This window comes from Aulostomus chinensis, chromosome 21 (assembly GCF_037954235.1).
Source record: "Aulostomus chinensis isolate RoL2024-O1b breed Wild chromosome 21, RoL_Achi_v1.0, whole genome shotgun sequence".
Taxonomy (NCBI): Eukaryota; Metazoa; Chordata; class Actinopteri; order Syngnathiformes; family Aulostomidae; genus Aulostomus; species Aulostomus chinensis.
In genome coordinates this window covers 14520654-14545875 of record NC_141340.1, presented here as the reverse complement: position 1 = coordinate 14545875, position 25222 = coordinate 14520654, and the positions used below count along the sequence as shown (strand labels likewise).

The 25222-nt window shown below is 42.7% G+C and overlaps 2 protein-coding genes across 2 annotated transcripts in view; one reads left to right on the top strand and one right to left on the bottom strand.

The window, feature by feature from the left end:
• Positions 1–2380, top strand: part of bmp6 (bone morphogenetic protein 6) — a 53789-nt gene extending 51409 nt beyond the window's left edge. Inside the window, exon 7 of the mRNA XM_086192182.1 lies at positions 399–2380. Coding sequence (XP_086048308.1) covers positions 399–548 — 150 coding nt within the window. The 3' untranslated portion in view covers positions 549–2380. The remainder of the gene's footprint in view (positions 1–398) is intronic.
• On the bottom strand, positions 2165–9576 carry txndc5 (thioredoxin domain containing 5). The gene is made up of 10 exons (XM_086192183.1): positions 9309–9576; positions 7650–7802; positions 7187–7292; positions 7004–7100; positions 6156–6271; positions 5346–5432; positions 5037–5201; positions 4837–4919; positions 4462–4591; positions 2165–4058 (listed from the first exon to the last, which is right to left on the bottom strand). The coding sequence occupies exons 1-10, from the start codon at positions 9488–9490 to the stop codon at positions 3936–3938; spliced, it is 1242 nt and encodes a 413-aa protein (XP_086048309.1). The 5' UTR covers positions 9491–9576; the 3' UTR covers positions 2165–3935.
• Between the last annotated feature and the right edge of the window lie 15646 nt (positions 9577–25222).

The following is a 25222-nucleotide window of genomic DNA, read 5'->3' as shown; positions in this document are numbered from 1 at the left end:
GCTGGTCATTTTCTCATGGCAGGTCACCGGTGTTCAGCGTGATCAGCAATTTAGGCCTGTTCCTCCTTGTTTTATTTCATATAGCAACAATAACCTCTTAAACATATACATTCGAAACAATAACTTCTTTAACATGGTGGTTGAAATAAAACATTCAGTTGCAAAAGATCCAATCTTGTAGTTACTGGAACTTTAGAACGTCCCACCTCCTGAGGTGGGACTTTCTAAGGGTTAAAATTATGTCCCCAGGTCTAAATTTAGAACCTGGTTCCTGCGGTCTAGACAGCCATTCCTTAAAAGGTTCCTAGTTCCTGGAGAAAGTTCTTAAGAGTTGAAAAGGGTCTAATTTAAATGTGGACCGCTCCAGGCTCTTTTCAAGTTTTTTCTATGACCCTCAGGTGCACCTGATGAACCCTGCCAACGTGCCAAAGCCTTGCTGCGCCCCAACCAAGCTCCACGCCATTTCAGTGCTCTTCTTTGACGACAACTCCAACGTCATATTAAAGAAATACAAGAACATGGTGGTGAGGGCATGCGGCTGCCACTGACACCGTCGAGGGCCAGAAGTGCTTCATCGAGTCGGGTTGGCGAAAGGGCTACGAGTGGAGAGGTTGACCTCAGCTGGACAAATCCTCAGCCTCTGAGGAACAATTCAAGCAATCCATTTAGTCGTCTGAACATTTCTCTACAAAGGACTGAAGCGAGTAAGGGACCATTGCAAAAGTGATGCCATATGGGTTTCTTCTTAAGGCACCCTACACGAGCCAGCAAGTTATCGCCTTCTCAATTGGTTGTGGAGCCTGTACTTCATGGCCCTGCAAGTGAGTGAATGATGTGTGTTTGTGTACGAGCGGACGAGGAAGTGTTTAAATCTGTATATTATGCTTTGATGGAAGTGTGTGTATGAATGCCTGAGAGGCAACTGCACCTTCTCCTTTCCTGGGCGGGCGTGGACTAAACTGAACTGTTGTGGACCAGTCAGACTGCTGCCCCCCCCCCCCCCCCCCCGACAAAAACGACCGACTTGTGGTTGTGTGCCTCCGCCAGTGATGTCACGAGTTAGACCTTTTAGATATACATTTTATACAGTTAGATGTGTGCGAGATGTCATAATCAGTGTAGGAATTCTTGCCAAACATATGAGGTCACTGTGACTTTTAACCCTCAAATTGTAGTCGGCACCACAAAACAAACAATTTTTTGCCTCTGTCCTTGACTGGCGCAGAAACTTGAAAAAAAATCAGCTAATTACCTAATGTGTGAGAGCTGACCAAATAAAGTCAGCGACATCACCAGGTCACATGACAATGTTGATTTTGATCAAATCTGTGCAAATTTGCTGGTTCTCAACCCAAAAGGAACTCTAAACGGGAGTCAGTAGATTCACATTTCCTCGCCTGATGTATTTTCTTCAAGCCATATTTGCCTTCCTAAAATATAATATGGACTGGACCAAAGTGACCGCAGGCTATTTTAGCAGCGCACCGCTCCAAATATTCCCTCAGTGTCAATATTTGTCAGGTTCATGCGGAGCTGCGATTCACTGCGCTGGTTTCAACATGCTGCATGTTGTGGCTGAGATGATGTTTTCCTCCAAACAAGCGAAGAATATGGCCTTATCCCTCCAACATACCGCAAGTGGCCGTTTCCATGTTGCTGCACTCACCAGGTTCACAGACGCTTCCGCCCCCGGACGACCCATCAAGATATTGTGGAAAAAACATTTAGAGAGTCAAAAACAACCGGCTGAACAGTTGGTGTGCCAGCGTTCTGAAATTAGCTCTCCACTTTTACTACCCTGAGGGTTCAATTGTGTTGTGTGTACAGTGGCGACTTTTTTCCTCCCAACTGAACATGTTACTGTGAGCCTTGAGTTCAGTGTCTTTGAATGACATAGAGTCTTCTAGAGAACATATTTAAAGAGAAACTAATACCAGTAAGAATACCGTATGTGCCTAACCAATCATCAATTACAAAATATACCTCTGGTAAGCTGCTGTTTACATTTGTGATCATGTTTAGACTGTTTTTTTTTTTGTAAATACTTGTACATTCTCAGCTTATTTATTGCACCTTTTATTAAAAAAAAAAATGAAAAAAATCACACCTTATTAAGACACAGATGCAAGAACTAAATGAATACAAAACTTATTTTGGAATTTTTTTTTTTTTATTATGAAATCTCATGTTACAACTTGCCATTATTCACTCTTTTTGTACAAAAATTCATGGGTAGTGCACAACCCATGACCCAAGGACAAAAAAATCCCCAAAAAACCTGTCACTGGAGATCCTTAAACCATGTGCTACCCATAAAGTTTTACTGACTAAAGAAACTGCTTCGTCTGTGACTATTTGTGTATCTGGGTTCGACAATAAATGTGTCCTGCATCATGTAGCACATATTTTTCACATCACCCGGGTCAGAGTGTCTGCATTGTAGTGGGCAGGTGCGTGAGGGCTACTCAACCCACGTGTGGAAGGTTATCCCTTTAACTTTAGAAGTTCTAAACCAATTCATCTGCACGTTGGATCAGTGGGTGTATGATATGATACAGTAGGAAAAAAAACAAAAAACAAAATCAACCTCAGCCCAAGATCAAAAACGGTCCTCTGCACCAGCGCGACCCTTCAGTCCATGTCATCTGATCAGTGCTTCAGGTGCTTGAAGACATCGTGGTCAGTACGATGATTCTGACCTTCCTTCCGTTTTAATCTCAAGTATTAAGACAAAGATGGCCACCCACGGGTGCAGGTTTCCAACAGATGAGTGCTCCCTCACTGAAAGGGAGAGTTTATCCACGTGTGTGCGAATTCAAAGTGACCAAACTTCTCCTGGTCCATCCACAGCCAACCAAATACTTTCAACACAGACCTGAGAAATACAGCTGACATTCACACCAGGGCCACACTTGAATCATTTTAATCGATTTTCTAAAAATAGACTGCTGATGAGCACCGTATCTTTGGCCTTGTGTGTCTTTTTAGTGGGGGCCCCTCCTTCTTGTAGGAGAACATGATTTTGTTTATGTTACCACACACCTGAAGATCATTTTTCATTATAAAATAATTTGAATTAGTGCATAAAACCAATTTATCGCCCAGCTTTAATTCAGACTCCTTGCATTAGATTAGATGTGAGGGAACAGTTTGAAGGAGGCTTTAGCCAGGCGGCAGCTCCTCCAGTTCTCTAAATCTAATCAGCAATGGAGATGTGGGGCGTCATGGTTCAGGGTCTGAGACCTTGCAGGCTCCCAGAGGGGGGCTGACTGACATCACAGGAGCCAGAGATAGGATACAGAAGCAGTTCTGATTGTTTAGGCTTCTTTTCTGTTGACTTTCTATAAGAAAGCTAAAGTGATGTAACATGTCCCTCTCCTGGGAGGACCAGGACCACCTGTGTGGGTGTTTCCCTGAGAGTTAAGTCAGATAGGCATCAGCATGGGTGGAACTCAACTTAACACTCAAGCGCACATTTCACAAACCGTGAGAGTGATGGTACCGTAACATGAATGGCTTACGATTTAACGACAGAACCCACGTATAAAATGTAGCATTTTCAAAACAGGGTGCTACAGAAATCAGGTCAGAAACAACTTTTTTTTTTTTAAACAGGCAAAAACAAGGACACCTGTCCCTTCAACACTACCCTCTTAACATATTTGTGTATGTAAGGAGTCCTGATTGATTGAGCAGTGCTTAAAAAGTGGTTTGCAGACCCACCCACAACCAGACCACAGTACACCCCCTTGAGAGAAGATCTGATGGACAACAACAGAAATGAAGAATACATTCACATCCCAAAACACTCAATGGAATCCTCCTGTGAGTGACATTCGGCTACTGTAGGAGAGAGCGAGAGAGCGAGAAGGAGTGGGGTCCTGCTGGCCAGGTATGCAGTGTGGGCGAGCAGAGTGGTGGAGGTTTGGTTGTCCTTACAGCTCGTCCCTCGCCTGCTTCATCACAAAGTTGTGCAGGCTCTCCAGGTCCCGCCCACCGTGATGCTCATCGCCCTGCTGCCCGGCTCGGAAGATGACCAGGGTAGGGTAGCCTCGCACCTGAGGAAGAACCGCGCACACATCAGAACTTCATCTATGTGCTGCTGTATGTCTTCCCGCAATCAATTTCCTACCAAGCACAAAGTTAAAAGATATTCATCCCCAGTGGCTTCAGCTGAGATCCCAGATTGCTTCCGGTCGGCTCACTAGAATAGTTCTCTTGCCCATTATGACTAGAAATACTGGCTATACAATGTTCAACAGCAAAGGACAGAAACACAAAAACTCAAACTTTGGTAAATATCTCTTTTTTGAATGTTGTGTTTTTGTTGAGCGGTAATTTACTGAAGAAACTGTATCTATCTCTCTCAAATAAAATACACCTAATAGCACGGATGACACCACCTATAAGCAAGGTGGAGTGAGACACGTGTTTATTTGTGGATGAGATCCATGTTCTCACCGAGTACTTGTTGCAGACTGTGCGCTCCACAGTACAGTCCACTTTGGCTATCTTAACATCAGTGAGACCAGGAAACTCCTTGCTGGAAAGATCCTCCCATGTCGGCGCCAGGCGCTTACAGTGGCCGCACCTTCGCAACAGGAGAAGAACGTTACATAAACTGACAGATACAATACAACATAAGAAGTAAAAGTAGGTCAAGGCCAGCTATTTTAGGAGTGATTTCTTTTCAAACCTGACAAAAATTAAATTTATGCAGAAGTGTCACACAATTTGAGTTTCAAGCCGAGGTGAAAGCTGGAGCGGGACTAGGACCGAGTGCACAGTCTGCTCAGACTCAAAGTAAGAGAAGTAGTTCACTTGATGACAACTTACCATGGAGCATAGAACTTAACAAAGGTGAAGCCTTTGGCTACGGTCTCGTCAAAGTTGGATTCTGTCAGGACCAACACGTTGGACTGTGGAAGGGACATGAAGAGAATGTAAAAAAGAAACTCATTAACAGTACAAAGGTTTATCATAAGAACACTGTCAGGTTTATCAAAATGAAGCACAGAAAGGTCGAACACCCTCACCTCCTCCTTGGGTTCCTCCTCAGTGGGAATCTCATTTGCCTTTTGTTCCTCCTTAGGCTGCTCCTCCTCCTCCTCCGCCGCCTCCTCCTCCATCGCGGCCTTCAGCTGGTTGTCAACGAAGTCTTTGAAAGAGTCCAGATCTCGTTTTCCTCTGTATTGTTCCGTCTGCAGTAAGACACACACCTCGACACTATGAGTTCTGACTAGTTAACGAAATCACTGTTCGATCCACACAGCAGCTCGGGTGGAAACAGTGATGATGGCCGTGAGTTCCAAGTGCCGTCAGGACTCTGAGAACGTCTGCTGTACCTTCAGTCCGTTGTGGAAGAAGAGCAGCGTGGGATACCCCCGTACACCGTTCTCAGAGCACACCTCGTAGTGTTGTGTACAGTCCACCTAGACAACCAACAGATTGACACATACATTGTTACACTTGGGGGAAAAAACAACAACACAAGACCGATGCACGCGTTTATGAGAGGTTTGTAGCTTTGTAGTTAGTGACATTCAATGAAGAGGTAAATGTTGCTTCCTAAAGACTGAAGAGAAGGCAGTGTTTTCCTCCTCCTGGTATCCACTGCAAAACTTGTTACACCGTCACTGTCAAGCCGAGATACTAAAAGGTGAAAATATTCTCTCGGACCACGACAGGTTTGAGAGAATCATCAGTTCATGAAATGTGGACGCCGCAGTTATTCAATGAACTGCACGGTTAGGCAGAAAACACTCCTGCCACGACAAGCATTCCATCCACCAGCCAGGAGGAGAGTCTCGCCTCTGTCTTCATCGACACCTCTTACTGATGGACAGACAGAAGCTGAAACTGAGCAGCAGGGTGTGTCTGCAGCTGCAGGTCAGGAATGGGGTCTGAGCAGGCAGACTGTTCAGGAACTGCAGCAGTAAAATCACTCTTTTTCTAAAGGGAGTCTTGAGTAAACGTGACATTTGTGTTCACGATTCTTATGTGTTCTGGTTTGAATACCATTTACAGACTTGGCTGCTCTGGTTTGGTATTGTCCATGCTGTGTCGTTTCTTACTGCCGCACTTGAATAACCATGACAGGAAGAATGTGTCATCACACCCTTGCTATGCTCTGATACGGTACTTGAAAGACCCACCTTTCCTATTTTGACGTCATCAGAGTGTTCGAAGGTGGTGGCCAGCTGCTCCCAGGTCGGGGCCATGGCTTTGCAGTGGCCGCACCAAGGAGCAAAGAACTTCACAAAATGAGCTCCTGGAAAAGAAGAGAAAAAAAAAAAGGAAAAGAAAAGAAAAAAATTAAATCAAGTGACTTATATACATACAGGAGCAAAAAACAAAACAGAAAACGTCACTGAAAATGCCTTAACACATAAACTAATTCTACACGGTCAATTATACCCAAGTACACTATTCTGTAGTAAATTGAGGCTGGAGCCATTTACAGGTTCACATTCAGTTGTAAAAGAAAATACACACCTCTTCCTGAGGTTATAAGCAACCAATTACACAACGTTTACAGCACCTCTGTTGCCAAGATGTGAAGGTGGGACCAATAAACACTGCTTTAAAAATGCCTATGTCATATCCTGCCTTTTTACATCGACAAACAAGAAATCATTTATTTTTCTTCAAAACATTCAACTTGCGTGGTAACGTCAATGAGACAATTATCGCCGTTTGTTTTTGCTGAAAGCTCCAGAAACGCGAGGTGACCTTGAGTGACATCGAGGATGATGGCTGAAGTTAGGCTGCAGAAATGTCAGCTGCGTTAATCATAGTTATAATTAGGTGTGTTTATTCTCAAACCGTCGATCCAGAAAGACAAATCTTTGTGTCTGAAACCTGAAACAAGTTTTTAAATTGAGGGCGCAACCCGAAACGGTTCATCTGGTAGAATAGGATGCAGCTGCACAAACACACAACAAGTTCATGTTGCCTTAAATGACACCGGAAAAAAAGAGCAGGTCGTCCACCGAAGCTTTACCTTTGGCTATGTGGGTCTTGAAGTTGAGAGCCGTGAGCTCGTACATGCCCTGCTTAGGCTCTGGAGCTTTAGGGGGCTCCAGTTCACTCTCTGGTTCCTGGAGGAAACACATCAACCAGCATCTATGACATCACTGTTCTCTGCTGATCACTGGCATATAAAATCTTAAATGCTGCAACTTACAGATGCCTCTGCCTGGAGGGTCTTCAGCATCCAGGTCTCCAGAGACTGCAGATCTCTTGACCCCTGATACTTGATGGCCTCCTGGTCGGGCTTGAACAATTTCAGCCTGCAAATAAACAAAGCAAATGTTTTGAACTGAATTATAAGCAACTGCTTTAATATGAAAACATTGCAATTAGTCTTTTAAATGATAATTACAAGCTCGAGAACCTGCTCGTTTACACTTAGAAGAGTATGTCTGTCAATCATTATTTCCTGACTGCTGTGGGCAGCAACCTCCAAGGTTTCAAAGGATGTAATAATGGCCAAAGGTTCATCTCAAACGGTGACTTTAGTGTCCATGTGTGAGCTAAGGACTTCAATGTTTTTACTTTTAAACGACAATATCAATTACGTTGAGTCTGTCTGCTGTTACACAAATCAATTACTCAGATCAGTCAGCAGGAGGGGTTCTAATACTCACGTGGGGTAGCCCCTGACCCCGTGCTCGCTGGAGCAGAACTTGGTGTTCTGGACACAGTCCACCTTGACCACGTACACAGGGGGGTCACTCATGCTGTTGTATTTCTCTGCCAACTCATTCCATGTTGGCTGTAACCTCTTGCAATGGCCGCACCTAGACAACAGTGTTACAGACACAGCCATTGCATGACATCAGTTATTAAGAAACTGACTGAGAGCAGACAGAGATCCTGATAATCTACTGCTGTTATTAGCACACAACTTTCCCAGAATTACTGTATTTTTTAAAGGAAATATGGAAAAAACGCATTAGCGCCAAATGATGAGAAGAGAAATAAGTAATATGGGTCTCTATTGAATATTCTATCTATTCGACTCAACTTTCTATGACAAACAATAATAAAGAACCATGCTTCGTATATTCAGCAGAGAAATTAAGGTTTTTCTAGTATAGAAGAAAAAAAACAAGAAGCTTTTTGTCTTATGTGATATTTTTTCTTACCAAGATGTGCTCTGCAGGTAATAAACCCCACTTACTTCATGTACACGTCAAATAATTTCCCCACAAAGATGGCTCCTGTCATATCTGACAAAATATCTTGCTGATTTAAGCTCAAGAGTTAATATCACTTCAAAGTTTTGATGTCCTTATCAGTTGCTATAAGTGTGGTGTGATGTCATGATTCAGAGTCTTACTGACTCACTGGTAGTTTTAGAGGAAAGGCTTGCTAATGTTTAAGATTATGATTATTTCAAACTGTAAAAAGTCAGTTGTGAACAACACTGATCACTCAAGTCTTTATCAGAGGTACTTATATATTCTGCTCCATCCCTTGATTCCTACTGCACAACCTCTGACTCCTACTGATGCCACAAGTGCTTCCAAGACATATTGCCTTCACTTTAACACTGTAGGAGGGGAGAAGCATTATTCAGGTGAGATACAGTCTGCATACGTCCCTTCTTCGGAAATGAAGTCACAAAGAATAAGTCAATCAGTGCTAAAACCACTTTAAGGGTCCTGTTCAGCCTGATAACAGATTCACATGAAACTCTCTGGAATACTCAGACCATGAGGATAAAACAAGTAAGTGCAGTACTATGGTCTGAATTACATAGAATTAGCCTGTGCGATTATTTCACTGCTCTGCAGCCCATTTATAATGGGAATCACCCCGACACCTCTGGGGGTCCGTTTCGGAGCCGCTGACAGTCAATCGGTGCGTGCCACGTAAGCACAGCTCTCCAACCAACAACTTTGAACTGAGTTACCTCATAAACCTTATCAAAACGCAACTTCAGAATTTGTGACATTGCGCAATTTAAAACCCACAGTTTCACAGACATTCGAATATTATCAGTACAATTACAAACGTTTGCTAACTTTTAGTCAAGTGCTAGGCCCCATAAATAGAACTTTAGTCGACATAACGGTAGGCACAGCTATGCTAGCCATGCTAACGGGCATCAAAGTAAACTACCGGCAAATGCTAGGCAACAACTAGCATGTCTGCTAACTAGCTCACTTGCCGGGTCGTGCTGACCCCAGTTACTCACGAGTTCTATCATTCTCAACGAGTAAGAGGAACGCTAACGACTAATGCTGTTGCATATCTTTTCACTAACAATCGCCTTAAAAACTTAGGAACACTTCACTTACCATGGAGCAAAAAACATCACAAAATGTGGTGCAGTGGGTACCGCCTCGTTAAACATTTCCACCGTGTAAGTGTGCTTGGCATGCTCGTCTTCGTCTGCGTCAGCATCACAAAATACACCGGCAAACAGAAACGAACAATAAATAAAACACATAAATGGTGTGCAATTCAATGGAGACGCCATGACGGATCTATGTCAGTAAGCGAGTGTCCCTGCTGGTGTGAGGAGTGAATCAGAGCGAGCACGCCCCTCCGGCAGCCTCGATCTGAAGAAATACGAACCTGGATGGGACGCAGGAATATGAAGATTTCCGGTTTACTGCAGCTGGAGACTCTGTCCACATCGTATGTAGATCTACGGAAGCCCGCAGGCGATCGCAACTCTATCCAATCACACAGGTCTGAAGATGTGTCACTCTTGGAAATATGAAACACTGCTTTCAAACGATTGGGAATCATCAAAATTAGGTTGACTTAAACAGCGTAGTCAACACGAGCATCATGGAGCGCATTTATTCATTCCATTGCGTTCATGAAGTATGTTGTATCTTTCTCTGTCAGTTGTCGCTACGATGATATATTTACAATATATTCTCTTATACGTATTACTTATAACTGCGCGCGACTGACTGGGATTTAATTTTCCATGCGAAACCCAACTGTGCAATATTTTTCAGAATAAATCTGATCATTTGCAATACACATATTAATGTGGCACTAACTCATCTGTAATTTTCCGTGCAAAATTAATCTAACCATACACACAGACATTATTGATATTTGCACTTCACTTATGCATTTATGCACATTTATCTTCTGTTTCTTTTTTGTAGAAAATATATAAGGTAACTTATTTTACATAGTAGCTTACTGATTGTGTCACATGTTGTTGAACGTACTTTTTTTGTAACATAATTCTATTTTCCAAAAGACATCAAGAGGGGACGAGGCTGATTGATACTCTAAATTGACCGTGGGTGTGACTGTGAGTGTGAATGGTTGTCTGTCTCTATGTGTTGGTCCTGCGATGGACTGGTGACCTGTCCGGGGTGAACCCCGCCTCTCACCCGAAAACTGCTTGATGGATGGATGGATGGATGGATAATTTTATTTTATTATAACTTTTTATTATAACTTGAAGAAAATGGCTGGATGGATGGGATGAATAAGAGCACTTTGAACAATATCTCAGAGGGATCGATGAAGCATTTGCAATTCTGATTAAATTTGAGTGATTGCTCCTTCTACTTTACTCTAAACTGGTGTGCTACAAAGTGTTACGTCTTCACCAAAATCACGTCATCTTCATCTTCATCTAAACAACAGACTGAAATAACAGACAGAATTATGTGACATTAAAGGCCTTGTGGTTTCTCATTGTTTTTGGAAGCTACACCATATCCACACATCACCATTTATATTACAAGAACCGATACGCAACATTCATAGAAAAGTAGACTTTCAGTTAAAGCATGTTTAAGATGATAAATTGGAGGCTGTAAACATTTAAAAAGTGAAATATCTGTTTAAGGAAAGCTCATGACGTCTTACTAGGCTCTGTGAAATATGTCATGAGGACATAATTTAAAAGACATTTAGGAGTTTTTGCTCACCCCGTGCAAAGCATGGAAAAGCCTAATTGGTGGACTTAAATTGCACAATAAGTTACGGTCCAATGCGGCTGTTTGGCAGAAAGACTAAGTTTCCTTCACACCTGAGGACTGTCTTCCAAGAACACACTCTTGGAAAACCTAATCCATTAAGACATCCATGTTACAATGAAATATTATGAAAATATACTCAGGATTAAGAGACCACAAAGTTTTGCTTAAACTGTATAAATATGGGCACTTCAGCTCAGGTGTCACATCACAGCTGCTTTGGATGACAGATGGTTTCTACGACGATGGTTAGATGTGAGTCAGAGTTGCCTCCTCAGAATGATTGGACCGAAGCTTGAGAGAGTAAGAGAACATTTCAGACAAATATAATTTGTCCAGTTTATTACATTGTATAAACAGGGCCTCTCGTGAGGGCTACAGCCTTGCGTAATGGCGACAGTGCAAATAAATCATGCATCTATTCCCACAACGGCCTGTGTGTGTCCGTTCCCACAGTACCTGCTGACTCCCTGGATTGACAACTCTCTGGCAAGCCCTCTCTGTGTATTATAGCTCATAATTTCATGAAACCGAATGGAGACAGCGGTCAGAATTTCTCTTTAATCATCCCCATTTTTTTCCCTTTCATCTGGACAACAGGAAGAGAGGGAAGAGGAGAGGAAGACATGACAGCATGGAAACAGTCAGAGGTGTCGCCAACGGCACCACTATGGCACCATATATGCAGCTGTTCCAGACTGTCACAGCTCAGCAGCTCTTTCATAAACCAAGTCCTCCTGAATGCCTATATGCTAAAACTGGCTGAAAATTATCCTACCATGCACTGGCAAAAGTCAGAATCTGGATAAATACATCACGAGCAGAGGTGTTTATGAGGTGCTTTCAGTGTGCGAGTGTGTGTGTCAGCTCTTTTGAGATCACTTCAGTCTGGAGATTGTTCTGCTTTTCCCCAGACGACCATTGAAATTCTACTTTTACACACACAAACACCCAATCAGTCAGCCCCCGGGACATTCAACGTAGAGGCTGGTAAGAGAGAAATGATGCTCCAAATGTTGTTCTAGGAACAACCTCACGCTTTAAAAAAACAAACAACTCCAAAGAAGACGTTTGGGTCAGTTAAGATGAGTTTATAGACCATACATTTTCATTATGTTTCGTGTTCCTTTTGGAAGGATGGATGCAAATACAGAGAAAAATTTAACAAAACATGCATCACAGGGTTTTTAGCTCCCACTAACTTCCAACCCGACTGGGGTCTTTAAAATAACAGACGTAAGTAGAAGTAAAAATCAAATGTGCTCACAGACAACCAACAGACTGAAACTTTATGGTATATTAGTAGAATTTATCAAACTGTATTATAACTAATCAAAGTGCACGCGCACACACACACACACACACACACACACACACACACACACACACACACGCACACGCATCCGTTTATATGACCCACCATCCCCTCAACCCCTACACATGACTGCATGTCTGATTCGCATTTTAAATTCCGATTGAAAATTTTAAATGTTGATGATTTTAGTATGTTTGGCGTCCTTTCCATATGTTTGTGACCTTTACAAAAAAGGTAAGGTTGACCAAAAGAGCTATTCCTACACAGATCTTCTCAGTTCCCAGCAGTGGTGTTCCAAGTGGATCATCTAGAGGCCTGAAGTGGTTGCTGGTTCTGTAGGCGGTGGCAGATAAAACTGATCCTTGAGAACGAGATGTAGTTATCAAAATGTTGCACGTTCAGGTCTCTCAGGACATGAAAGCGATGTGATCTTAACCTCTTATATGGAAGACTAACACTGTTGACTGCTGTCTTCTTTAGCATCATCACAGGCTCACAGACATTTGGCATTAAAAAGCATGAATGACCTTTCTGCATGAATTCAACATTTGTTCGAAATAAACCACAACGTTAAAGAAAGACTAATACAAAAATTAAAACTAACACTTATTTAGGCTCAAGCTGCGCCCCTGTGTATTGCACTGTGAGGCTAATCTGTAGAGCGAGGGGGTGGTGATCCTTGATAGTAATTAGTGTTTGCATGATGGAGCCGACAAATAAATCACTGCTTGCGTCCTCTAGGTGGCGCAAGAGAGCACATTTAATATGTTGCTGCGCATCAAGCGACAACAACACAGCGCAAGCTTGATTTGTTCCATATGACTTACTTCCCGTAATCATTAGGTGGCGCTATAACTATGACTTAAATTCAGCTTGTGGATGTCTTCAGGCCGTAACTCTCACCAAATCTGGGAAACTGGAAATGATCAGACCATTTGGCGTACAATTACAAAAGTTTCTTGTTTTATGGGGAATTATTTTTCTAAATTAACGACCTCACCACGATAATCACAATTTAACTCAGTAACACTGTCTTCACAGTAACTCATCACCGAGTTCTAAAGATATTTCTGACCGGATTCGAGATGGAGCCGTGTGACACATTAGTGGGATTACATTGAGGTATAAAAAACTAAACTAAACAAAAAAACAAACAAATGTGTAATTTCCTTTGCCACCAGGTGGAACTATGAATAATCTGCCCCACAAGTGCAGTCCTCCTTGGCCAATACAGTACTCCTCCACCAAGTTTGAGTAAAGTCGCCCTCATTGTTTTTGTGCAATCCTGCTGCAAGACAAAGCCAAAAAAATCATGCCCTCATTGGTGTTCGTGAACACTAAGTTAAAGACTTGCTGTCTCATTACACTTTGAATATCCAAAATCAATGCCTGAATACTTTTTCAATATTTAGAATGGATCAAAACAGATTTTCAAGTATGGAAAAAGGGATTAATTTCATCACGTTATTCAAAGTTTAAAACACTTTTAAGCATCCCTGGGAAAAAAGTTTTTTTTTCCAGTCTTGAGTGTTATGACTGATCTGATCATATTCCTGCTCTGATTTAGTCAGCTGTACTGACAAAAAGGTGTCAGCAGCACAAGAACTCCCACCCACTTAGGTTTATTTGAGCTGTGGTATCGAATCATGGCCTTGACATCCACTTTTGACCCCCAGTTCCCTCACACTCTCCAGCTGCTGCACACTCACAGACACGAGTGTCTTTACAGTTAATTGGAGGTGAAACATGAGAGTTATATGAGAGTATTTTCCTTGACTTTTGCACATGATAAATAACATCTACACGGAGACACGACTCTCCCAAAGGGGCTCTGTTGTTTCCATGGTGAGCCAATAACTACACATCACTATTTAATCTCAACATGTCATAGAGCTGTGGTAAATATGGCTAAATTGCTACTGACACATTTTACATTTTCCCTGTGAAGTGGAGGCCACATACTTGTGGCAGTCTCCTGGTTACATATTGTTGATGGCTAGGCACCTTGCCAGCACAGCTATGGCACAGTATAATAAGAAAAAGAAAGATTAATGGACCCCGGGGACCTGAGGACATTCTGTTTATTTTCTTAAGTTAGTGGCTGAGAGTTCTCGAGTTGGCAGGTGAAACTGGTGTGAAAGTGAAAACTGAGAAATGCTAATTTATGAGTGAGAAAAAACAGGTCACAGTCAGCAGATCTTGATATTATCAGCCCATTAAAAGTCTGTTATCAGCTGTGATGGGAAGTATATGTTTGAGAAAGTAGGGCCCTACTCACCCGACTGCAGTTCAGATGCCCTCTAGTGCCCATAATAATAATAAAAATAATGATCAGAAACTTTGTGATTTAGGGAAATGCTCAAACCATGTCTCCGAATGTGAAAATATAATCTTTTGAAATGTTATTATTTCTTCTCTGAAGGCAAAAGGACCTGTGGTATTCTCCTAGCAGCTTAGATACACAGTGTACTATGAAATGTGCATAATCATGTATGGATTATCAATCTGAGTACGCAGTTTATAAATTGAGCCTGCAGATTTACATGTCTCTTGAAATACTGGTTTTCCCTGAACATGACATCACAAACTCATGGAAATATATTGTCTTTAAAGAAAAGCACAGAAAGCTAGTTTTTGGATGGAAAAGATGTTTTTTTTTTCCTGGTACATCCAACCCATCTGATGAATTATAAATATGGCATGAATTAGGAATGAATGCCCTCAGTCCACTCATCCCCAAACCAAACTGAGGAGACGACTTCTACAACTGGATAATTTATGATCTGGAGGTAATGTCTCAAGAAAAACCATGACAGGTTTTTCTCAGCTTCTGCTTTAACACTTAACATCTTGTTGTGAATTCACTCTCCCTCCACGGATGGTGCTAGCACCACCCACCAGTGTGTAGGTTAGCCTCGCTAACAATGATAGCTCTGTATGACAATATTGGCAACCCTGAGGCAGATGGTTGAAACACCATGGTGTCCTCAGCCGATGTTAACGTCCTCATACAGTTTCTGCCACACTCATTGGTGAGAGGCGAGAGCATTTCAAACATTTATCCATATTTGAGTGAGTTAAGCAACATAATAGGAGCGAAAGGGCTTTTTTCCCCAAGGAGGAAATAGACATAGGCCTTTGTATGGATTGCCAGAAGATCCCAACCTTTCAGCTCCTTCTACTTCCTCCACTATAAACTTGTTTATATTTGAACCACCTGATGTAACTGTACCTACCCAAGTTGGGGAATCATGGGAGTATTGCATTCTTGATTTGATCTACTAATTAGAGAGAAAGTTCTTCTCCTCCTGCCATCAGCTGACAACACGGCACCAATAATCCCGGAAACCTTAAAGGTAACTGTTGGAGCAAACTACACTTTGAAAGTTTTTCTCCCATTAGCCTTCATGAGCTTAGTACAATAATTTCCTCCTCTAAACCTACACCTGTCTTCTCCATCCCACCTAAGCTGCTTAAAGACTCTCTACCCCTCATTAGCACCTCTCTCTTAGATAACATCAATGTGTCGCTGCTATTTGGTTACGTCCCACAGTCCTTTAAAGAAGCAGTAATTAAACCCCTTCTTAAAAAACAACAACAACAACAACTCTGGATCCAGAAGTTTTGGCCAACTACAGACCAATATCAACTCTTCCTTTTCTCTCCAAAATTCTGGAGAAAGCAGCACTTAAACAACTCCGTGACTTCTCCACAGTAACAGCTTATTGGAGGATTTCTGGGTTCATCATTGCACAGAAACAGTACTAGTCAACGTTACCAATGACCTCCTACTGGCATCAGATGAGGGACTCGTCTGTGCTGATCCTGTTAGATCTCAGTGCAGCTTTTGAAACAATTGACCTCTCCATCCTTCTTCAGCGACTGGAACATGTCATTGGTAATAAAAGAACCGCACTAAACTGGTAGGTCGATCTTAGTTCGTACTCACTAATGATAATCCCTGTGAAATCACTGCAGTCAGTTATGGTGTTCCACAAGGGTCTGTGCTTGGACCAGTCCTCTTCACACTATACCTGCTTCCTCTTGGTCATAATTATAAGGAAACACTCGATTCATTTTCACTGGTATGTAGATGATACACAGCTGTACTTATCAATGCATCTACATGAAACAAATCAGCTGACTAAACTGAAGGCCTATCCATCCATCCATCCATTTTCTTCCGTTTTCCTGTTAAGGGTCACGGGGGGGCTGGAGCCTATCCTAGCAGCCATCGGGCGAGAGGAAGGATACACCTTGGACAGGTCACCAGTCCATCACAGGACCAACATATACAGACAGACAACCATTCACACTCACAGTCACACCTACAGTCAATTTAGAGTATCAATCAGCCTCGTCCCCTCTTGATGTCTTTGGACTGTGGGAGGAAGCTGGAGTAGGAGGCCTATCTAAAGGAAATAAAAACATGGATGACCCATAATTTCTTTTTATTAAACTCTGACAAAACTGAAGTTATTGTGCTGGGCCCAAAACACCTTAGAAACACCCTATCAAATGAGACAGGTACCCTGGATGGCATTACCTTGGCCCCCAGCACGACCGTAAGAACCTAGGAGTTCTCTTTGTTCAGGATCTGTCCTTTAACTCCAACATTAAGCAAATCTCTAGGACTGCTTTCTTTCATTTATGTAACATTGCTAAGATCAGACACATCCTGTCTTATTACATCCCTTCACTGTCTTCACATCCCTTATTACCCTTCTAGAACCCTTCGCTCCCAGGATGCAGGGTTACTGGTGGTTCCTAGAGTTTCTAAAAGTAGACTGGGAGCCAGAGCCTTCAACTAACAGACTCCCCTCCTGTGGAACCTTCTCCCAGTTTCAGTCAGGGATGCAGACACCCTCTCTACATTTAAGAGAAGACTTAGGACCTTCCTTTTTGATCAGGCTTATAGTTGGGCAGTTTAGGCTGGCCCTTAGATATGCTGCTATAGGCTTAGACTGCTGGGGGATCTCCCATGGTGCACTGGGCTTCTCTCTCCTTCTCTCTTCCCTCTCTGTCCTCCTGTATGTGTAATACATAAATCCTACTCATATGTGTTACTAATTCGTCTTCTTCTCCGGAGCCTTCGGGCTCCCCTCATCCCAGATCCTGGTGCTGCTGGAGGAGGCTGCAGACCTGAAGAGGCTCAAGCTGCCACCCGTAGCTCCACCTGCTTACGTCCCCGTCTGTCCATCAGTCTTTTCCCTTTTTCTCTCTCTTGATCTGTCCCTCTCTTTCCTTCTGTATGTCTGTCTTCCTCCATTATCTGTCTTTGTCTCTGCCCTACTCTCCTGCTCTCTTTCCCCTAAACCAGTCAAAGCAAAAGGCCGTCCCCACTGAGCCTGGATCTGCTCGACGTTCCTGCCTGTTAAAGGAAGGTTTTCATCACCACTGTTGCAGGATGTTCTTGCTCATGGAGAGTTGTTGGGTGTAAATTCAGTGAAGGAGTGAGGTACTGTAAAGTGTCATGAGGGAACTTTTGTTGTGATTTGGTGCTGTACAAATAAAACTGACTTGACTTTGTACTTCAGAACACTTCCTGAGCAAGTGTTGAATAATTTGTTTAGGTTCACATGCACTTAAGATCAGAATGCAGGAAATAAATTGTTCCTAGCGAGGGAAACCCCAGACTCCTGGTTAAAAAGTGTTGAATATTTTGCATGGTATTTCCCAACCTGAATGATTTCCCCAGTCCTGCCTTGCGACCAAATTCTAAGTCTGTCCTGCAAACATTTGGGGATTACCTTGTCGTACTCTCTCATTCTTTCTAAAAAGCCTTTCAGCACCATCTTTCCACAACTAGACAATGCGATCCAAAGCCAGATGTGTTTCCATTAGGAACACAGAGACTCATGGCAATATCATATCCGGTACACAGGATATGACCAACAGAGGGGAACCAATGTCATTTGCAGACAGCCCACAAGAGACACTGCAGCAGGCCAGACACCTGTGCTGGGAAAAGACAGCAGGGAAAAGGCTCTCCCACATTAAAGGATGGAAATTGGAACACACCTTGTCTTGTCATCTGGGTGGCTGAGAGGGGGAAAGAAGTAAGGTGAGAGAGGAGCAAAGAATGAAGAAGAATGGGGGAGATGGAAAGTAGCAGATAGAATGACACAAAGGGCTATATAGTAATCGTGAAAATGATTTTGGAGAGGAAAGCAAGGGGGCGAGATGTTGAAAGAATAAGAATAGGATACTTTAAAGATATTGGTTATAGTGGTTGTGGGTTTTCACGACAGCTGTATCCTAAATGTTTTTATGCTCTACTGCTCTCTGCTGGATCCAGGCAGATGAATAAAGCTCTGCTAAGTCTGTTTATTCCTCTACAGTATTGGAATTGTGCTATTTTCCCACAAGGGCCATGTAATTACTGGGTCATGTGCTTTCCCACGACTGAAAACACACGGAAGCAGTAAACAGGTAGAATGTTGCACACACACAGCACAAAATGAAATGTTTAACCTTTGGAGGCTTTTAAACTTTTATTCTGGATAACTTTGCTTATCTTCTGGTGCAACATGTGGACAAAGCTGCACAATTTTGCCAAAGAAAAATGAAAAAAGAGAACAAGTTTGATTAAATAACTCCCATTTCCTGCTTTGCTGACCCTTGTAACAACACAGCAGATTATTACCTCTGCCAAGGAGGTCGTGTTTTCAGTGGCACAAACTTGGTGGAGAGGTGATGCATGGGCCAAGAATGAGGTAAATTAGTCACAGCGCCACCTGGTGGTAACACGAAATTACATGTCTGACATGGATCTCTCATGGGCCTTTTCCACCGACAGTGAACACGTTCGGTGTATGTTGCAGACTATTGAACATTCTCACCAACAATTAATTTGTTCTGTTTGTCCCTTTTTTTCTTGTGAAGTGTAACAGGAGAGCCAGTGAAATTAATTAATCTTGTTTTGGTTGGATTGTTCCTATCCCAGGGCGGCACGGTGGTGCAGTAGTTAGAACTGTTGCCTCACAGCAAGAAGCTACGAGGATCTTTCTGTGTGAGTCTCCATGTTCTCCCTGTTCCTGTGTGGGTTCTCTCTGGTACTCCAGCTTCCTCCCACAGTCCAAAGACATCAAGAGGGGACGAGGCTGATTGATACTCTAAATTGACCGTAGGTGTGACTGTGAGTGTGAATGGTTGTCTGTCTCTATGTGTTGGCCCTGTGATGGACTGGTGACCTGTCCAGGGTGAACCCTGCCTCTCACCTGAAAGCTGATGGGATAGGCTCCACCCCTCGTGACCCTTAACAGGATAAGCGGTAAAAAAATGGATGAATGGATGGATGTTCCTATCCCATGTATCCAGTCTCTGTATGGATGACTAAATTAAACTCTTTACCCAACTGGTTTATTATCACTTCAGTTCTTGTTAGGATGTTGGGACAGAGGTAGTTCTGTGAGGTGTTGGACTTCCATGATGCATTGTGCTCTCCGTTGATGATGTAATGACTCGGCTGAAAACTGATTAAAACACGGCCCAGTTTCGTATACAGAACAAAGGTTCATAAGATCTTGAAAGGCTTGTCTTCAAGAACCTGGACCAATTTGGTAGGAAAAGCTCTCTCGTGGGTCAACCCGATCCAACTCAAATTTGGTCAGACACCAAACACGCGTTGACTGTGAGCTTGGGTTAAATGGTGCTACTGTGGCAAGGAAGACAGATTTGATATTTTGCTACCGAGCTTGAGACTCACACTTACTGTACATCTTTGTCGAGAGTCTTAGCTTGTTGACAACTAAAAGCTGAATGGGAGTCGTAGTCATAGCAGCACCCACTGGTTACAGGAAGCAAGCCTAATGTAACACACATCAAATTTAAACTGTGTTGTCTTCACCTGATGTACAACACCATATGAGTGTGTTCTCTAGCACCACCTAATGGATGCAAAAGGTGATATTTGCATCACAGTGTGTGCGTTAATCTCTTCCAGCATTCAAAATCCAAATTTTATCAGGTTTCCTCTCCCTCTGAACTGCCACACACTCCGATGTATGTGGAGGTGCGAGGGTCTGCGTATCGCTGCTGGTTTTTCCATTGCGTTTAGCTCATCTTAGCGATTCACTCTCCATGTGCCCTCTAGTGTCCCATGTCAGGAAAACACTGCCATAGTCCTGTCCTGTCATGAGACACCGTTTCTACCATTTACATTTCAATATCCTTCTAAACACGAAAAAAATTACCACAGCATGAACATATCGCCTGAGGTGGGACATCAAATGTGTTGAAAGGAACCGCCTCAATGTGGACGCTACCATTCTCAGACGCTTCTTGGTCTACATCCCTCGCTTTAAAGCCCCACTTCCTGCTGGTAAACGCATCAGAATATACTGGCGGCTGAATCAGGAGTGAAGTGAAGTGGGAGTGAGAGAGGGTGATCCTATTGACACCCTTAAAAATCCACAATCTTGTTATAATTAAATGATCACTTAAAGGAATGATGTATGTATAGCAATTTTCAAAAGCAAGGTATTAATAAACCACCCTTAGAGTTATCAAATGATATGCCACACAAATTAATGTGGAGCAGATAGCTTCTTGAAGCCCACACAGTGAAAGCATCCACCCTGCCAAAGTTTCCTTGAGCAAGACATCGAATCCCTACCAGCTCTACGGGGGCTGCTTTGTAGCTGAGCCCGGATCTGAAATAGAAAGCAAGATCAAGGAGAGGATGAAATACGATATGTGTCCAAGAGATAACACCATAGTTCAACTTTTGCATGTGTGCAAACATGACAGACGACCTGTGAAATCCAGTAGCAGCAGCATCCATGAAAAAGAAAGTAGGGCTCAAAAGTGAAGCTTCAATAACCGATGAGACGTCACTTGAGTGAATATAGAGACTATCTTTTATTCTTTTTGGACATGCTGCGAGACACTTTAAGAGCGCCTCGAGTACCTGCCTTCATTGCGTCAAGGTTTGTTTTTATTTTTCCCAGTTTATGAAAAAAAAAAAGACATTACAGATGCTGTCACCCACTCACTGGTACTTCTGCTTGCTCTCATGGAAAATGTAAAAGGGGCCCAGTCTCGTTGAGGTCAGGCTGACATTGCCAGTGAGAGGTGGCCAAGTCACAAAACAGATGTTTACTGTTTTTCTAAGGATGATTTGTTCTCAGCTCAATATTGACTCTGGTCCAACCACAACCTTGCGCTCTTTCGCAGAGGGCTGCATTGGAGTGGGCAGACGGGGGCACAATGCACGACCCAGGTGTTAATGCTGTATTGTAAATGTGGGTTTCAAGTGTTTTACATACATCCGTGGGTACTCAAGGTTTATTCTTCTGACAGGTGTCTGGATTTGTCCGTACTTGAGCAGGTGTGCAATAAAATGGATCACTATGTGTGTATGCTTTTGTCAGTGAGTATGGACGAGTTTTAGGAAGTCTTTGTAAGGGTATATGAGTATGTGTGTGTGTGTGTGAGAGAGAGAGAGAGAGTGCAGTCTACACTTCTGAGCATCTGCACAGGCAGTCATGGACCCAGTAAAGGTCTCTCCACAGAAGCCATTAAGCAGTGCGTCTGTTGGAATAATGAGTTTGACTTGGCTGCAGGGCAGCAGCAGGTGCTGGGAGGACCAGCCTGGAGCTGCTGCTCATTGCCTGCTTTGATCTCCAGGCCAGGGTTTGCTCTTCCCGTCCCTGTTTCTTTCCAACCAATCTTATCTTTGTCCTCTTTTTTTTCCTTGCCTTTGCTCCTCTTTCTCTCCCTTCTCTTGATTTATATTTCTTCAATTTGCATTTTTTCCTCTCTGTCTATCTTTTCTGCTTTTACTTTTTCAATTTTTTGATTTTCCTGTCTAGCTTTTTCTCTTCCGAATCCTTTTTTTTTTTAATTTTTCTTTTTGATATTGTGTCTGTCTCTATTAAACCCTTTTTTCCCTCTGCACATACTCATAAATGCAGTTTTGAAGTGGTGTAAACTTGTTCCCATTGCAGATTGACAAGGTTTTCCTCAATGCAATTAGACACATTGCCTTCCTGTCCCAAAGCCCCCCCCCCCCATCTTGGTGCATCACTTTCAATTTCATGAACGTCCCGGGGAACCGTGTAGTAGAGAAAGGCATGGAGTGAACGCTTTTTCAGTAATTTCTATTTTATATCGTTTGCTCCAGTCAATTTTTCAAACTGAGTGCTGACTGAATGATGTCATAAGGGTGTGACTTCTGTGGCCTGAAGAGATGGGAAAAGGTCATCAAAGAAGACGTGGACCTGTAGATTGTCTTCTTCACGCAGGTTCATGTGGATGAATACCGATGCCTCCTGCAGACTCATTTAACCTGGGATTGAGTGTCGGTCAAACCTCTCCCATTGTGGACAAATAAAGTGAAATATTTTGGTCAATGAAAAAGTGATTTAGTGTCTCTTTCTCCATATTATTTCCTTGAAAGATCTTTTATTTCAATCTCATATTGGCGCAATCTTAATGGCAGGCTCGGATGTGGAGCAATGAGTGCAATTATTAATGTGGAATGAAGAGTTGGTGGTGTAAAGCATTCGTCTTGCTTCACTTTTTAAGGCATGCTAACCTCTTAAGTATGACTTCTTTAAGTATGACATAACCAATGGTTAGTGACAGCAAGACTCACCATGAGTGAAGCCAAAGGTCTCCATTGCCCCTGGTGGCTGGTTGCAGTATAGGTCATTAATCTTGCGCTCTCCTTGTTAGGGGATGGGCCACACTGTAACACTCAATTTGAAATAGAAGATGGTTTCTTTTCTTTTTATGTGGTTCTTAATTACACTGATATACTGATAAGTTTGGTTGTGCAGGAATTTACAGAGTTATGTTTGGGAGTTTTATGTAGGAGAGCTGGAAGGGGTCATTGAAAGTCATGTTTCTATGGAAGTGTTTGTCTTTTTTAAATCATAAAACTGTGCACAGATTGAGTCGGGTGGGACCTTGTTACATCATCAGTTCCTGCTGACAACTGCTCAGACTCTGGTTCGATTTATGGCACCAGTGCAAGATGGCAGCATCTGTATCTGGGACGTTTTTGGCTTCGGTGCACAATCAGATATACAGTCTGTGGTTGCAACGGTTCAGGTGAAAAAATGTAATTTCACTTGAAAGGTTAATGATTTTGTGTAGTAGAAAAAGTGTTTTGTCTCCAGCTAGGAATCTTGATCGCTCGGTGATAAGGCGTGTGGATCAACATGAACTCAGTGACTTACTTGGGGGAAAATTTGTCATGAGCAGTTGTAGAAATGAACATTTGTCAAGCGAGACTTTGGCTTGTCTAACAAAGATGAGCCTTACTGGAGCTGATGGGCGCACAGCACCAACCTCACAGGGTAAGGTTCTTTTTAGAGTTTGCTTAAACTGTTAATCTCCGTTATTTGCAGAACTAAAGGCAAAACCATGCTGAGCCCGTGCAAGATGTTATGACACCCAGAGCTTGACATGGGTATGCAGTAGGTGAGACATCCCTTTAGTCCTGGACCTCGTTATCCCTCAGAGTCTTTCTCTCTCAGCCTCAAGGTAAAAGCAGCAGCAGCAGCAGCAGCAGCAGTGCACTTGGAAGAGACAGGGGACGGAAAGGATGAAAAATAAAGCCCTGGGCGGTCTCGAGGCCCTGAAAAAGAGTTGCCTTTATTACGGGAGCCAACTCCCATGCATTCCTCTGCCAAGAGCCAGGGACTCCCTGGAGAAAGCTGGGATGAGAGGCTGACTCACACTCAGATGGGGGCTCATGTGCTGGAGCTGCTCCAGGGTTGCAAACACAAAGAGACAATAACTACATCTACACACAGGCACAAACAAGAATTCACCTTGTTCCTCCATCTCCCATCCTTCTCATTGTTTAAAAAGAATAAAATCTTTTAGCCGCGATGCACTGCGGGGATTCTCTGTTTCCTGAATGGGCATCACTCACTCCAGTTTGTAAAGCAGCTGTGATTGATTTATTGGCTTTCAGAGGCGGAGGTAGGTGGGATATTAGATGCTCCATGGAGATCTTATCATCAGATCCTTCTGTGAGAAAGGGTAGTTGCGAAAACAACGGGGGAGAAATTCCACCGTCCTGGGTCCAACCCCAATTTAACAATGGGACAAAAGAATTTTTAAAGTGTTCTGCTTTGTTAGCTTTGTGAAATTTTCACAAGTATGTCCTTTCTTGGCTTGCATCCAGCAAAGGGGGAAAAAAAAAATCTGTAAAATATTTGGGGATAATCCTCCTTTTAAGGTGCCTATCATTTCTCTCAGGAGTTAAGTCAAGAACTTTACGTGAAGCTCAAATCTGGGTTCAGTTTAAACGATCTGACACCATTTTACAGTCGATATGTTTGCAGAATTTACTCTTGGATGGATGTGACAAAGGTAACTAACTTAAATTGCTTTTGCTGACTTATCATTTGAATATTTTTAGGATCAAAGCTAAATGTTTGTCTTTTTTTGTGAATGGGTGGAAATGAGCTTTCATAGCTCTTTGTGTATACACCATGGATAATAGATCCCGATTCAATATTGAGAAAATATGATTTGAAAAAATTGAAGTTTTCCAGTGCACAAACACTGACAACCTGTACTGAAAGATATTTGCACATTCATTTATCCTGAATATTTTCAAGATGGTGGTAGGGTATGAACTATTAGCATTTGAATGTTCTTTTTTCTTCACATTAACATGTCAGGCACAAATTATAGAATTTATCGGAGTATTTTGAATGCATGTGCGGAGAGAATCTTGAAGAAACCCTATCAAACTGCGGATAACTAATAATGAAACCATGAGGGTCAAACATTAGGAAAATACCTGTCTGCCTGCGATAAAAAAAACAGGGAAAATCAAAGGTATGTGGTGGCACTGAAGCCAGACATTCCTCCAAGGTTCAGGAATCTAGACGCTGTTGCTGCTGGTGGCTGCTGGCCGATGACAGCTCAGATCAGCATCCTCTCTGGCTATTGTTTGCCCTGTGATTGACTGAGG

What these genes read in the sequence shown, in the direction of transcription:
- txndc5 (XM_086192183.1), bottom strand. Translation starts at nt 9,490, where the DNA reads ATGGCGTCTCCATTGAATTGCACACCATTTATGTGTTTTATTTATTGT. An exon ending in CCCTCCAGGCAGAGGCATCT is followed by an intron (nt 7,101 to 7,186) that starts GTAAGTTGCAGC and finishes TGTTTCCTCCAG; the next exon opens with GAACCAGAGAGTGAACTGGA. An exon ending in CAAGACCCACATAGCCAAAG is followed by an intron (nt 6,272 to 7,003) that starts GTAAAGCTTCGG and finishes CTTCTTTTCCAG; the next exon opens with GAGCTCATTTTGTGAAGTTC.